Source organism: Rhyacophila brunnea, unplaced genomic scaffold (assembly GCF_057557595.1).
Source record: "Rhyacophila brunnea isolate RB1 unplaced genomic scaffold, BYU_Rbru_1.0 scaffold_3, whole genome shotgun sequence".
Lineage (NCBI taxonomy): Eukaryota > Metazoa > Arthropoda > Insecta > Trichoptera > Rhyacophilidae > Rhyacophila > Rhyacophila brunnea.
Window position 1 is genome coordinate 5,399,620 of NW_028232965.1, and position 16,468 is coordinate 5,416,087.

Below are 16,468 nucleotides of genomic sequence, written 5' to 3' on the forward strand. Positions count from 1 at the left end.
CAATTAGGTATGAGGCTCGTAACTTAATTGGTTAAATCATATTGGCGCGATACCAGTGGATATACGGGTTCAAATCTCGTCGAGTATCGTATTTTTTTCAAATGTGATATTTTCTAGTATGTGTGAGGTGTTTTCAAGTTATGTATGTTCAATATATGGAATGTTACATTCTCAAATCTTGTGAATTATTCGTTAAATAAAAGAAATGGTTTATTAAGAAAAAATCTTGTTACATTGAAATCTAGTAGTCAGTTAGTAGCTCAGTTATAGTCGGCAACTTTAATATCGATATCAAAGCTTTTCATTGACGGTCGTGAGAGTTTTTTTGTAGGCAGCTTCAATACCGACCACTGCACTAGATAGTGCGGATACGCGTAGCATCGAGTTATCTGATGAATATAATGATCAGTTGAAAATGTCCTACTACGCGTACGAAACCGGTCCCATTACAGCACTAAATTATGGTATTGCATATTATTTTAATTAATTGATAACTGAAAGTGATTGATGGCCTCTTACTTTTCATTTCAGTTGTTAAAGAACAAAAAAAGACTCACAAAAGACCGCATCGCTCTTTGCTTTACACCCTTTACGCCTTTACGGCAACAACAAAAAACAACTCAGACATATTCACAAAATATAATCCTTGTTCTCTCTTGTTCCGAATTTCCATCATTCAATATGTTTGGAGAAACTTCTTTTCTTTCTATATTCTTTCTGGACTTTCGTTATCTTTTCTTTTAGTCCGCTTTCTTATTTCTATTTATCTAGACAAGAATATTAAATTTATACCTTCGAGTCTTCAGACTACACAACATACCTGAGTTACGCCAAATGCCTGAAGCTTAAGAATTTCTTATATTTAAGGATGTTCAGGATTACATAAGCACATTACTATATTATTAATAAGACGATTTAAATACTTTGCCAAATTACCAACGCCCAAATAACTATCCCATTATTTTTTTTAAAGTTATAATAATACATACTTAAATACTAGATAATAACATGACAAATGTATAAGACTAAGTTTACAGGACACAATAAAATAAAAGTTATATTATATAATACAAAGTATTATGACATTTGGCCAATGCATCATATAATATAATATAAATTAGACTTTACCTATGTGTTAATAATAAGTATACAATAAATTATTAACTGTAATCACTAAGTAGATAAAAAAAATTGATTTAATTATTAATGATAACCATAAATAATATAAAGTCAAATAGTAAGTTCTTATCTATTGTGAAAGTGAAATAGTTATAAATTTAACCTATTTAACACGTCCACAAAGTACAATAAAAAAATATCAACAATTATTGCGGTACCATTGAAAACGTTAATCATACGATACACATCATCACGATACATCACGTCCGTCATCTGAAAGGGGTATTATGAATACAGCAGAGTTAGGAGTGATGTCAGTGGAAACATTAAAATAATTAATACTCTCTAGTAAAGACAGATTGTAGATTAATCCACGAAGAAGTAAAAGGAAATAGATACCTTAAAAGAAACACCACTCATCGGGTGTACAGGTATTGCTTTGATAGCATGCCTAAAAGAAAATGAGTCACAAGAAAATAATCCGAATGTCTTTGAATAGAGAAAAGAATATGTTGTAGACCTTCATTGTGTTGAATGTTGCTGGACCTTTAAGAACACCAAAATAATACTGACATATTTTTCAAGAATCCTCTATACCAGGTTTTCCCAAACTTTTCCTGCTATGGAACACTTTGCAAATCCTGAAATTTTAACGGAACATTTTGTTTATTTTGTAGAGTAGGTAAATAATTAATACATCATTAGGTAATAAATTTTACAAAAATTGGAAAAAACAATAATTATTTTTAAAACATAATACATGAAATATAATATGTGAACGTAGTTCTTAATGTCTTCGAGGATTCCTTAAATTGCAAATCTTCTTGATACCAGGCACAATATTAGAAAGTTGAATTCTTATATCTGGTGTGGCGTCGAGCCTGTTTATGGATTTTGACTTCATTGCAACATGATAAGAAAATCTTGTTTTGCATAAATATCATAGTAAACGAAAGTTAAACAATAATAGCTTGTTTTGACACACCGGAGTACTCTTCTGTTAAATTCGCGGAACACCTGTTCACGTTCCGCGGAACATAGTTACCTATTCACAAATGATACGTATAATATACTCATACATAGCACTTGGACATTTTTGTTAAATTTTCAAACTTACATAACAAAGCTAAGCTTTTTGCTAGAGGATGCATCTATACGCCGACCTTTAAGGAATTTCCTCCCTTAGCCAAGATGCCAGTAATTGCCATTAATATTATATCTGAAATAATGTTACGCCTGCATTAATGTTACGCCCAAAAAAATATGTCACTCTTAACTTACGTTACTACATGCCCATAAATCGAATCAATATATATATATATATATATATATTTAAATTCATATTATTTTTAATAGGTAATATAAAGTAGGTTTGAATAGATTGAAATTAATGTTCGGTATATAAAACTAGGAATTCCAATCCTGGAATCCCGAACTATTTTCGATACCTATGAATCCCGGGATTGGTAAACATAATCCCGAAACCTTCGGGATTGAATTTTTTATCAATTTTTATGGAAAATAAAATAAAAACGAAAATATAACAGAAAAAAATACTTTTAATAACATATAAGTACATTAGAAATAAACTGAGTTTGAATGAAGTTTGATTTATTACCTATATGTTGCCAATTCATTTTATTTTTTCACATAAATCAATAAAAATGAGAAAGATTGGAAAAAACAATGATTCGCACTTTTAACAATGTGATTCCACCATGATCTCATACGTTTTACGACAGTTTGATATTCGGCTGACTAATTAGATTTATGAAGCGGAAAGGTTATAAACTGTGATTTACTTCTTTTAAATCTCGCTAACCCATTCATTACGTCTTTACTATCAGAAATAGCAATCTCATATAATACAATATGTGAACACTAAACACAATATTGATTCTACGAAATTTTATAAATAAAATTCGTTTAGATTTAATAATTATAGTTTAACATAAATTAAAAATTCCACATAATACGTACGATGTAGGCAATCATTGGATGCAGGTTACATTCGTAGAATGAATTTGAGAAATAGAATGAATAAATCAAGAAATATTTAGTTAGACGAAACACCCATTTACACCTAAACTGTCTTCTTTTTAAAGAAAGTAAGCCATTGCGGAAACCAAAAAATGCTATTCTGGAGACACACTTGGCCACAGGGGGAATCACCAGATAATAAAGAACCATTTTTGCTGCCTTAGGTAATCGTAAAAACATCAGAAAAATAATAAATCAGTTTATTTAAATGAATTTAGAGAACGAAAAATATTGAAAAGAAAAATTAAAGCTCGTTTAAGGTAATACTTAATGTTTTAATGGATGTAAAATGCATTAAAATCGTAACATCAGGGGAAATTAATGCATTTGTCATTAATAAAAACATAATTTATTATCTCTGCCTTTAAAATAATAACCATTGAAATTTGAAAGTATGACGAATCAACAAAAAATCACAGGCTGCCTGGGTACCAAAATTGGATCCAGATTAAATGTCGAAACACGTGATGCTTTGGTATTACTTCGGGAATATTATTCAGAATAATGTTTTAATTACTTAAATCTTTAATTTTTTTATATTGTATTTATTGTCAACACAATAGGCTATTTTTTATTTTAATTGAACTTGTTTTTGTATTTGTTATCTTTTCATAAATAAATAAAACTGTTTTACTTTCACATTATTATTTATATTACAATATTATTTACTCCATTACCATTGTATTTCCAAAATTGAACGTACACAATTTTAACAATAAAAGTCTTAAATATTATAAATTATACTTGATTTATTTTTGACCGATTTTATCAACGTTATTTGTATATATGAAAATTTTATATTAACTATTGAAAAAATGCCCGGGATCGTCAAATTGTAATCTCGAAATCCCGCTATCAAGATTTTGGCTTGGGATTGGATTCCCTACTAATGACTATTACTGCAGTCATAAGTTAACATAAAGTAAACGCTAAACTCATATAGCAAAGCACCTACCTGTTGGGTTTTATTGCTTAGTTAAACATGATATTGAAATTCATTAGGATATCTAACCCATTTTCAACTCGAAACTGTGCCTAATATTTAAGATTTAAGTTTTTTTAATAGAAGTAGGTTAATAGTATTTTTTAAAAATGTATTAATTATGCAGGATAATATTTTTAGAGTAGGTAGGCCATATACCTTTATCTGAATAGAGAAAGCGATAATTTAATATTTCGCTTAAAACGCAGTTCTCGTTATTTCAAAAACATACCTCAGTTAACGAATTACTCGTGTGGAATATTAATACATCCAATATCAAATAATATTATCAGAGGTAGGATATAATTCAAATTGTGAGATTGTGATTACTAGGAAGCTTGTAGAATAAAATTCATTGTTGATTTCTTACATTGACTTAACTTCTATTTACTATACTCGAAGACATCCTGAGTTAATACATATTGATTGCTCCAAAAAAAACAACTTTTTATTAAATTATTTTTAATAATATCATCTTTATTTTATTTCGCAGAATCACTCATTATTTCATAACATACTAGTAATTTCGACTTTATTCACATTAAAGCAAGTAAAGTTAAGCGAATTTTGCCGAAAGCTTTTCATAAGTCATTTTTAAATCGTAACAATAACTATGGCAATTAGTTCCAGCGCATCTATTCTATACACAAGACTGTTATCGGTCGCTATCGAAAGCTATTGACAGTAGTTTTTATGTTTTTGTATCGAAGCATTAGTCCTTATTTTAACAATTACATTAAGTTAGTTATAATTGTTACAATAAGTGCTATGTTTTAACAGCACCTCTTTTGGCTGTGGTAAATTTTATAGCGAGATAGACAGTTTCGACTGCTTAGACGGCTAACTTATTGCAACAATTATAATACTTCGATACAAACATATGAAAAACTACCCTCGATAGCTGCCAATAGCAGTCTTGTGTATAGAATAGATGCGCAGGTACACTAAAAAAGATTTTTAAATCGATTTTTAAGTACATGATCGCATTTCCCTTATGCCTTCTGTAAAATTATGTTCTGTTTAGGGACTATTAACCCAATTGGATGACTTATAGTAAATAATTAAGCTCTGCAGCCGACTATAACGTATGTGAAATCATTCAAAATCTCATTATAACAACTTATTTAAATACATGATAAATCATGAGAATCCATTTGAGATCATAGTAATTATACATATTTCATGTTACGTTATTTATTAAAGTAGGTTTATAATGATAGTACACAGACTTTATTAAACATGGACAGAAAATAATAGTACAAAACAAAACTATTAAGTATAATCAGCTACTTATTACCTGTTCAATTTGGTCGGTCTATCGGTGAGTCGACGAGACTGCGGGCCTACTCGTGTAAATAGAGCATAACACTACCATCCATCTGATAGTTTCTTATAATAATACACCTACTCTAAATCGTGCAAACACAATGGAAAGAGTTTTTAAAGATTATACTAAATTTAAATCAAACTTAAGAAAGCAGTAGAGTTCGTGAATAATATTATAGATATAATCGTAGTACACAAATTGCACTTGAAATTCACCGGACGTCACCACCTTATTTACCAACTTTCCAGTAAATACTGTAGGTATATTTTTTCTGAAAAATAAAAATATTCACCCAGTTAAACGAGAAAAGATATTTATTCTTTAATTACAATATTATTTGGATTCAAACTATATTTATATAATATTTTGATATACGAACATTCGTACTTTAATTTAATAATAAAGAAATGAACAAATTTTATTATGATATTATATATTATAATATTATATCATGCACGCTTGCTTATTTGTTTGGATTTGTCTTTCAGCATCTTTGATGGTTTGGCTTTTATTCGAATAGTATATAAATACTGACACCCCTTTTTTATGGAAGGTCTCAAATGTATGTATAGCCCATTCGCACTCGTTAAAGTGATACGCGACTCATTTGGTTGACGATGAATCCCAGATGCATAAAATGCAAAAATATTACTCTGACTGAAAAAGTGTTTTTATTTCGAAACAGTATGTACCTGCCAGCCACGGCATCAGTATAAGTTTTTGATCATATTCCTTATAATATTTAGACGCATTTTAAATAATCCAAAGCTCATCCCGCACACGCTTTGTGTAAATACAATAATACCATCTTCATTATTTATTCGGTGTCAATAAACCAGTTTCAATCAGTGATAATTTTGAAGCAACCCTCTCGCCCTCCAAACCAAAGACATTCCACCCTTTCTCAGCCATTATTTTACACTCTATTTGGCCGGAGCCACGAGGGCGGTTTGTTAGTACCTACATACCAACATAACATTATATATTGATGCCAACCAATATTTTGTAATGTAATGAGTATATACCGCGATCCATTTCATGGATGTTCTCCCGTAACACTTTATTAATTTAAAAGCTTTCGAATAGGTAATGTACCTAAATTGTATTTTTTTAGATAAAGTTTTGTAGTTTTAGTTTGAACATGAGTACAAGCAGAATCGATACAAAACTCTCGTAAATTAACATATGTAGCTAGTTAAGATCTGACATTGTTTATTATATTCCGCAAAATCCTTATGACTACGGCTTACTTGGCATATAAAGTAAATAAGTGAACTTTCATTACCAATTAACGAACGATTGTAATAAACTGAAATCTATTTTAATGCTCTCGGCGTCAAATATTTCACAAGTAAATATCGCGATTAATAAGATTTTCGTGTTGTATTAATACGTGTAGAGAAATTTCGTTTCTATATAATATCATGGCCATTACTTGCAAACTTTAATCGGTAATTTAGTAGACTAAAGCAGGGGTAAGTTACCTTTTCAGAATTAGGGCCTCGTTCATTTGTTTGATTAAATAATATTTTAAGAAAAGATGAGTTGTGTCAAAAATAGTTTCAATCAGATGAAAATGCAATATCTATTCAAAGTTTTAATTATGTTTTAATTCCAAAATTACCATCCATAATATGTTTGGTACGTCATTGATGTCTACATTAATGGTTCAAATCACTCGTATTTCTCTTATATGCATGTGGCGATACTAAAATAAATTAAACATTTAATTCAGAAAGAAAAAGTATAGGACATTATAAAACAAAACCACAAAAATATAAAATTGTATAACAAAATCGAGAAAATAATTTTGCTCCTTTTTCTCGTATGGTGGGACTGTGCAGAATATAATAGAGATACAATGCCATTGATATCAATATAAATGCATAATATCTCTAAGCGTCGACCTATAGCGTCGTGGGTCCCAGGTTCGAATCCTGGGTCTATCAATTACACATAATATTGTTTTTCAATTTGTGTATGACTCAGAGAATGGACTTAATAGGTTTAGCAAGTGGCTGTCATCCATTTCTCGTAAAAACAAAATCTGTACAAATCTCCACTCTGTGGAGGCCCATGTGATTTTATTAGAATCGGACATGTTCGGAATAATGTCTCTTGACTGTAATTGTGTTTCTAAAATAACGGTTTTATGTTGATATTGTTTTCAACAATCCTACCAAAACCGGGAGATTTGAGTATCTTCGGCTACATTATTGGTGACATTTTAATTGAGTATTACTCAATGAATATTTAAAAGTCGCTAGTCAAATCGTTCCGATACAGTGAGAGCCAAATTTAAGTTAATTAATCTTGATAAAATTTCTTTTTATAAATCTTCAATAATACCAACGAATGCATTTTTGGTTTTGCCATCCAATAATTCGACGTAAGGACCACGTCATTTTATGTGAGTATGGCCAATGATGTGTTGCATGCGATATATAAGTCACTGATTGCCGACCGCTGGTTAAGAGATAATGTCATATAATTTATTCTGGGGAGCATTCCGTGAAAATACAGCTCCCGTTATTCCTAATGCATACCCCGTTTGATGAACTATTTCTGTGGAATATCAATGCATTAAATATAATAGAAAATCATATAACGTCACGTGTACTTTCGCTGAGAAACTTGAGCTGATGATACAGTATTCATGAAAATTTAGCTGTAGATACTAACGTAACTAACGCATTGCATCAGATGCAATGTTGCATAACGTCTAACAATAATTTATTGCTATTATCGAGTGCTCGTTTAAATACATTTTGTGAATTTCTTTACAATTCACGATTACATACGAATGTTATTTACAATGCACCTAATATATAGTTATATTTGACTAGTAAGTGACTTGTTGACTTGACGAACAATTAAATAGTCCTAATCTAAATGTTTAACCAAAGCTTACTAGAATATATTTTGTCTGTATGTAGTTTGATTGTTCATAGGGTTATGCAGAAATACTGTTTTGGCCTCCTCGGCCTTGCTCGCTTGTTTAAGTTTTTTGTTGTTGTAATTAATGTTATTTTTGCATCCATTTTTAGACATAGGTACATCTTTAATTCATGTACGTTAAGGATTTTTTTATATAATAATAATAACGTATCGTCTGTCAATGGTGGCTGAATAATATATAAAATACATTCGCACTTTAAATGTAATACTACCTTTTCAAATTGGATCCAAAATTAGTGTAAAAAGCGGATGTGAAGCGGAGATAAGAAGGCGTACACAGATTGCAAAAAATGCGATGACACGTCTTTTGGAGGGATCGGGGAATTTCAAATGCCATAAAAATGATACTTGTGCAAACATTAGTGTTATCCATATTTTTATACGGTGTCGAGTCGAGTGGACTCTGAAGGCAAGGGAGCAGAAGACAATTGATGCCTTTGAGATGTGGTGTTGGCACCAAATGTTTCGTATTTTTTGGACAAAGTACAGAACAAACCAGTCAATCAACCAGAGACTGCTGATAAAGGAACGGCTTTCGACAATAATGTCTGAGACGCATTCTGCAGTTTTTTGGACATATTGTCAGGCGCAAACCGGACAACCTGGAGAGATTGATGATTTTGAGTGGCCTCCAGGGTTGACAAAGCACAGGAAGAACGCTGCAGCGACCAAGTGAAGGATCTGACTGGGGCACCATTCATTCTACCCGGGGACAAGCGGAAGAACGACAGGGATGGAAAGTCTTGGTTGCTCAAAGGATGACAAAATTCAAAGGTGGTCACAATCCTCGGCCATAAGGGTACGACCAAGAAAAGAGACCCTTTTAAACAATGCATATTAAAATAAAAGGTTTCAAAATTTTTAATAATAATCAAAACAACGAGAAGCATTTCATATGAAAAATATTTTTTCATTATAATTTTATTATGTGCATAGATTTAATCTTCATACAATAGATACATTTTCAATTGAAATTTCATGTGCTTACTGTTAATGTCCAAGTCAAATAATAACAAATAATAATAAGAAAATGTCACTTTTTTGCGTTGGTTAGTATTGTTTACGACTGGGGGGTGGTGAATCTAATAAACGACAATTTAACAGCGAGAACGGTTTTCATTTTAAAAACCAAGATAAACATTGTACAGTTTACAATATTCACGCAAATTAATGTTAGTTGTACAGCGTTATCCCGATTGTCTCCGACGAGACATCGTACCCGAATGATCCAGACATCGACGCCTATAATTAATAGGTGTCGATGTTACAATAACACATATTAATATTACGTTTCATTTAAATATTCTTAAAAATGTCCAAAATTGACATGTGTAAAAAAATATTATTCAAATTCTGAGACTATAATAATTACGGCTCTCACTGGGTTAGGTAGCATGGTAGACATGCTTTCTCAGAATTTGCGACCATGTAAAATGTTAGTCTCACACAATATTAATATATTTTGGTTTTGGTGGAATCTTCGATGGGTGTCAATTCAGTAGATATTAGTAAGAACATACTTTAAGAAGAACTTAGTAAAAAGAACTTTCTTGAATTAATGTGGTTTTTTTATTTTAATTCTTTTGCTATAAAATTATTTTTTGGTTTGTTTTTTTTTCTGTCTACTAATTTGATTTTGCTACCTCTACTTTTTATTCTAAATATCATGTTATGAATGTCATGAATTAATAATTTGTTACGTACCTACTCAATGTGTATTTTTTAAATAAGTAAATAAATAATTTGAAAACACTTCTGAGAGAATAATTATATAGGTAACCAATAGAAAAAATCTTTTTGAAGAAAATACGACACCCAGCAGGATCGAACCTGCATATTTCTTAATTCGCGCCCACGCACATTGCTATAGGTAACTATCCTATCTAATTGCGACAAACTTTTAACTCAAAATTATGTATGTTCAATATAAAGAATGTCACATTCTTAAATCTTGTGAATTATTCGTTGTATAAAAAAATAGTTAAGTAAATATATACTAATAGGAGGATGTCCTAATAAAATGTAATATTATTGCATTACCAACCAAATAACGATAGATTTTGTGGTAGGTTTTACTCAATACTGTAAATTATCAACATTTATATATAAGTGATTCTATTAAAAATATACTTATTTCACCAAGGCTGTATCTTACAAATTAATAATATTATGAAATTAATCGCAAAATAAATATCTAAGTACCTACATAATAAAATAATATTATACTGTCTGCGTTATTTCCAAACATTCCGAGAAAAAGCTCTATTTCAACGGAACTTTTAAAAATAGCATATCTTTATATGGTTCATACAATAATTCTCAATACTCCATATAAACAATATTTCATTTAGAAACATTTTATAATGAACACGTTTGCTTGTTTACTCAAACATTAATTTCGCGAAAACATAACAACACCAGACAGCGTATTTATTTTGTAATGCTCTCATAATAATATTAACTAACTTTCGTATTAAATCGTGGCAGTTCATAACTTATTATTCATTAGGCAGCCATTCTCAAGTGGTGTATCGACGACAATCGGTAGATGTATCGTAAAACATTTTAACATACTCAAAAACATTCATTAAAAATTATTTAAATAGAGTTATAAATCCAACGGGGGGACATGCTCGTCGAAGGTCAAAATTGAGTTTTTATTGTATTTTCAAACCATGATCCTGGACACTCCTTAAACGTTGTAGATAATCTATTTATATAATTTTGAAGCCTTATTTTCTTTTATAGTTATTTTAAACATTTTGATGACTGCATAAAGTATTTTTGTTACATAAAATAGTATTCTTTTAAACCTCGCGCTCTAATGTTTTAGAATATAGTCATATTTCGGTACATAACTGTGCAGTGGTGTTAAAATTTTTTACATTTATTAATTTTTAAACGCATTTATAAAACCATTAGTATAATTTATTACGAGATAATTTTTGTAAAATATTCACGATAAAAAATTATATTGATAATCTCTGTGATCCCAAATTTGACAAGAATTAGGCATTTTATCATTCAAAAAATCAGCAAAATTAACACATTTGAAGATAATTCTAAAGATACTTATTATAAACTTTGTCTTTGACCATTCAAGTGTGATAAACATCTTATGAAAAATGATTGCTTTATAATAATTATTGACCTAAGAATAAGGTAGTGTTTTTTTGAAATACGCCATTTCTTTTGTTATTCCCTTGTGGTTAAGCTACAACATACGGCCGTGGCCATAAATTGACAAACTATAATTAAAGTAGGGAGTAGACAAGACAGACAGACAATGGTTGTATAATACAATAATTATTCTTATCTCAATTTCATTTTCTAGATATCACTGCTAATTGAAAAATGAAAATAGATTAATTACCAACATAAAATTGCTGCTGTACACTTTATAAAAAAATATATATTATGTTCCGTCCGGTCCACCAGATACAAACATATTATTGGATTTTACTACATAAACAGATTTATATTTTGGGATGTTATTTTTTTCTGAAATCATCGACATAGTTTACGCTTTGGTATAATAATAAAGTATCATTACTGATAAAATTCTCGCCATATATTAATTAGTAGTTAATATAGTTCAAATGCATTTTATAAGTCGAGCTACTTTCAAATACTTTTAGATAATATGATTGTTTATGCCCTGAATTTAAACACATAATATATTCGTAAATTAAACCACCTCATGAGGACTCAGGAAACAAAAACGCCAGCTTCAATTCTCGTAAAATGTTGGTAGATTAATAAATATAATATTATCTTATTTCTTTCTTATATGTATGACTTCAAAAAAACGACTCAATTTTTTTTTCTAATTTATACTAACAACATTGATAAAGAAAGAAATAAAATTCTATGTTTGTTGACTTTTTTTTGAATTATTAATAACCATGTCCTTGTTTTTTCGTACAAACTTGTTTTTAGTAATTTTGAACAATCAGAAACACCCACGCTTTGAGAGCTGCCATGTTTGTTGATTTGCCAACATTTTACGAAAATGGAAACTGCCGTTTATTTCCCTCATATCGTATATTAGACCTAGCTTTGCTCCACGATAGGTACACTGTGTTTTTAAATTTAAAATGTTTTTTTTCTTTACAGTTAATCCAGAAATAATTCATCGAAAACCATTTTGCAGCAACGTACATCTTAGTGCATCGGCAATGCTGAGCTACAGGATAGTTTTATTTCTTTTCCAGGTAAGAAAAACTACAAATAATTCTAAAAATATATATATTTCCTTTTCCATTTTGATTCAGATTATACGTAATATATTTATTTAGAAATAGAGTATTACGGCATTACAGCAATTGGCCAATGCGCCAAAATACATAATAAAAACAAAATTATAAAAATGTCTTAAATACAAATAACAACTAATATAACAAGAAAGTAGAAAAGACAGCGTGTGTTTAGAAACATGATATATACAATTATAAATTTAGCCTATTTACCACGTCCACAAACATTATATAGTTAATAAAAAATAAATCAACCTTTATGGTGCCATCAAATAAGTTAATCGCACGATACACAGCATCATGAAACATAATATCTGTCCTGCGACGAGGTATCTTGAAGACCGTAGAGTTACGAGTGATATTAGTGGGAACACGAAAATTAATATTTGCATAATAGTTATATAGTATTTTCTAGAAATACTATACTTAATGTATATATTTATTCGTAAGTGAATAATTTAGTCAGTTAATTAATCCTTTCATATTGTTTTGGCATAAATCCTTTAATGATATTTATATAATAATATGTTATTATGGAAGTGAAAAAAAGGTAATTTTATTCTCAAAAATTGATTCATAAATTATAAAATTGCCAGTTGTTACCAATATAAATTCTGAGACTTGTATTTGCCATCAATTAATGGTATTTTTTATCATTTTAGTCATAATAATTATGACATAAAACAAAAAAAATAACACTTATTTTCATAAAATTGTATGACTATGTTAATATTTCCAAAAAATTGTCAAGCGCTCCGGTTCGTAAACTCTTCCATTTCGAGCGCTGACCATAACATTCACAATATAATGCAAATGTTGTCTGTGAGAAGACGATAATTATTTAGAATATTTAAATGAACAACCAATCACGTATGAGAAGAGTATATTACTGAAATGTCAACTGCAAAAGATAAATCTAATATATAAAAATCAATATTTGTTTGTTTGTTCGTATTTTATGCGCTGCCAAGCCGTTCATTCAACTGCGATAAAACTTTGTGAACTTATTGCTTGCACTTGCGCGAAGAGTATAGACTATATCTTATATATATAAATAAATGTCTGTCTGTCCCGTATGCGTTCCTATACCATTCATCCGATTGCGATGAAATTTTGGTAAGTGGTTGTATGCACACCCGCAAAAGTTTCTGAATTAGAAAAAATCATCATCTTCTTCTTCTTCTTCATTATATTTTCTCTTATTCGTATAGTTCTTATACCATTTATCTGATTGCGACGAAACTTTCGTCAGTTATTGTACGCACACCCGCAAAGGTTTCTAAATTAGAAAAACTAAATTTTTCTTCTTCTTCTTCATTATATCTTCTTTTATTCGTATGGTTCCTATACCATTCATCCGATTGCGATGAAACCTTCGTCAGTTGTTGTGGTAACACCCGCAAAGGTTTCTGAAATAGTACAATCATCTTCTTCTTCTTATTCTTCTTCTTCATTCTATCTTCTTTTATTCGTATGGTCCCTATACCATCCTTCGTCAGTTGTTGTGGTAATACCCACAAAGGTTTCTGAATTAGTACAACCATCTTCTTCTTTGTCTATTCGTATGCGTTCAGTATTATCATAAAATATAAAGTTTGTTGTTTGTTTGTTCCATCCAATTTTGAATTTTTTACTACATATTAATACTATTAATAACGTTTACATATTTTGTATTCGATTTTAATTTAGTGTTCTGTTGTTTGACCTTTACTCCTATTAGAATTACTTTCATATTGCCACATTGTATTACACAGATATTTTAAAATTAAAAAAATAATTAAGTACCTCTAATTAAATTTTTAAATATCTAAGATAAATATAACCACGAAGCGACCCTGTGCGAAGCCGGGTACTTCAGCTATATGTTTTAAAAAAATATGGACATGTTTGAATACGTATGTCACCGCCCATTTTACCTCACTAAAAATCTGAAAAAGAAATAGCATCCTATACATACATAAGAATCTCTCTAGTATAGATCAACGTGCATGTTAAGTATTCTTATTTTAATGGAAATGTAAATTTACCATAAATTTGATGAAATTATTTTATTTTATAATATTCAAAACCCCTTATTGTGTTAAATTACTTTCACGAATTTCTACATAATTTCAACTGATTTTATTATTCACATATTATTATAAGTTTTGATGATAATTTAATTCCAGGTATGTACGTGTGGAACTGTACACTATTAGCTACTGATACTTACTTTCAAAGTGTTCCCTTTGTGCATAACTTTACAAATACTTAAAAAGCGTTTCCATTTCTGAAAGCTTACTTTCCTCTTTAACTCAAATTCAGGAATATTGTCGAGTACCTATCTACTATCTATCTCAATTATATTATTAAATCTTCTTTGTCTTTTTCAATTTCATATATAACCATTAATCCCTAGAACTTTAATGAGCAGACTATTTCGTTATGCATTGTTTGCAAGGATACATCATTCTCATTCCTAAGGACGTTACAAAAAACTATCGATACTTTGAAGAATCGATACTTTTTGACCGATACCTACTTCGATATTTTCTTTCGATATGACATCCCTACTCATGCCCAATTCTTTTAGTATTATTTTTTTTGATTTATCTACATTTAAATATCAATCTCACACTTAATCATCTATCGCACCGTATCGCATCTCACACTCTGATAATAATATTAGCTTACGTCATTGTTACTTTAGCTGTCATTTTTTAACGATATTCTCCACACCTACTCGCCCACTTTTTCATACTCTCCCGTTTTTTATATTACCTTCACCACACGCCACTGTCTACAATACATAGACACCTTTAAACCAAACCTCCCCGCACCGCACCCGGTATTAATCGGACGAATCACAAAACTCTGCATTTGGAAGTATCACCAGTTGTTTATGTCTGAGAATGTCTCAGGAATAGTTACCTAAGATTTTGGTTACCATGTACTCAAGTGTGCTTTGATTGCGTTAACATCACATTAAGTTAAGAGTACACATGGGAGAGAAGAGCACGGAGAGCATACTAAAATGAATACTAAAATATAAATCAAAAGGTAATACATAACTGGCAAACGATCTAAGTGAACAGATCTTATTATTTACAGTATGATGCTGCATTAAAAGAACAATAAAACTAGCTTTTGTGGTTACCAGACGAGACGGCCCGATGAGCCTAACAAATGGTTGGATAAACTTGATCAGCTCTTCTCTTGTCGTACACGTACTTTTAGAGCATTATCATAGGATTTAATTTGCATCGTGTACTTCCACATTATTTGGATATTATGTTAACCGGGTAAACATTCAACGTTTTAAAAGGGTTTCTTTCTGATTTACACGTAAACTTTAAGGTTAGTGCGCTATCAATTTCAACCGCCAAAGTGACACAATATGCAAATATAAAATATATTACTTTCGAAAAAGCTAACAAGTTTTAAATGTTCACGAAAACATATTCAAACGCAAATAGTCATATGATTCAGACACAATTACATCACGAAGTATACATTACGGCCACGCGGAGAATTAAATAATTGTCACAAAAATATTTAATATCTTATATCGAATAAATTAGATATAATATTTAAAATTTTTGGCATGGAACATGCTTTACCCATGCAACACCCAGGCGTAATCGTTACGAAAACATCACCCAGGCGAAAACGGTAACGAAAATAAGTAATAAGTCATGAAAGTAGCGGGGGCTGCGGGCGGCGCTTCGGTAATGTAGTGTATTACGCGCCCCGCGACCTCAATTCCTTCGACGAAATTGATTCTAAAAATTACATAATTTATTTCAG

The 16,468-nt window shown here is 30.2% G+C and overlaps 1 protein-coding gene across 1 annotated transcript in view; it reads left to right on the forward strand.

The window, feature by feature from the left end:
* Nucleotides 1–16,468, forward strand: part of Lkr (Leucokinin receptor) — a 112,321-nt gene that overhangs the window by 75,847 nt on the left and 20,006 nt on the right. Inside the window, exon 5 of the mRNA XM_085952453.1 lies at nt 12,543–12,640. Within this exon, the coding sequence (XP_085808579.1) occupies nt 12,543–12,640 (98 nt within the window). The remainder of the gene's footprint in view (nt 1–12,542; nt 12,641–16,468) is intronic.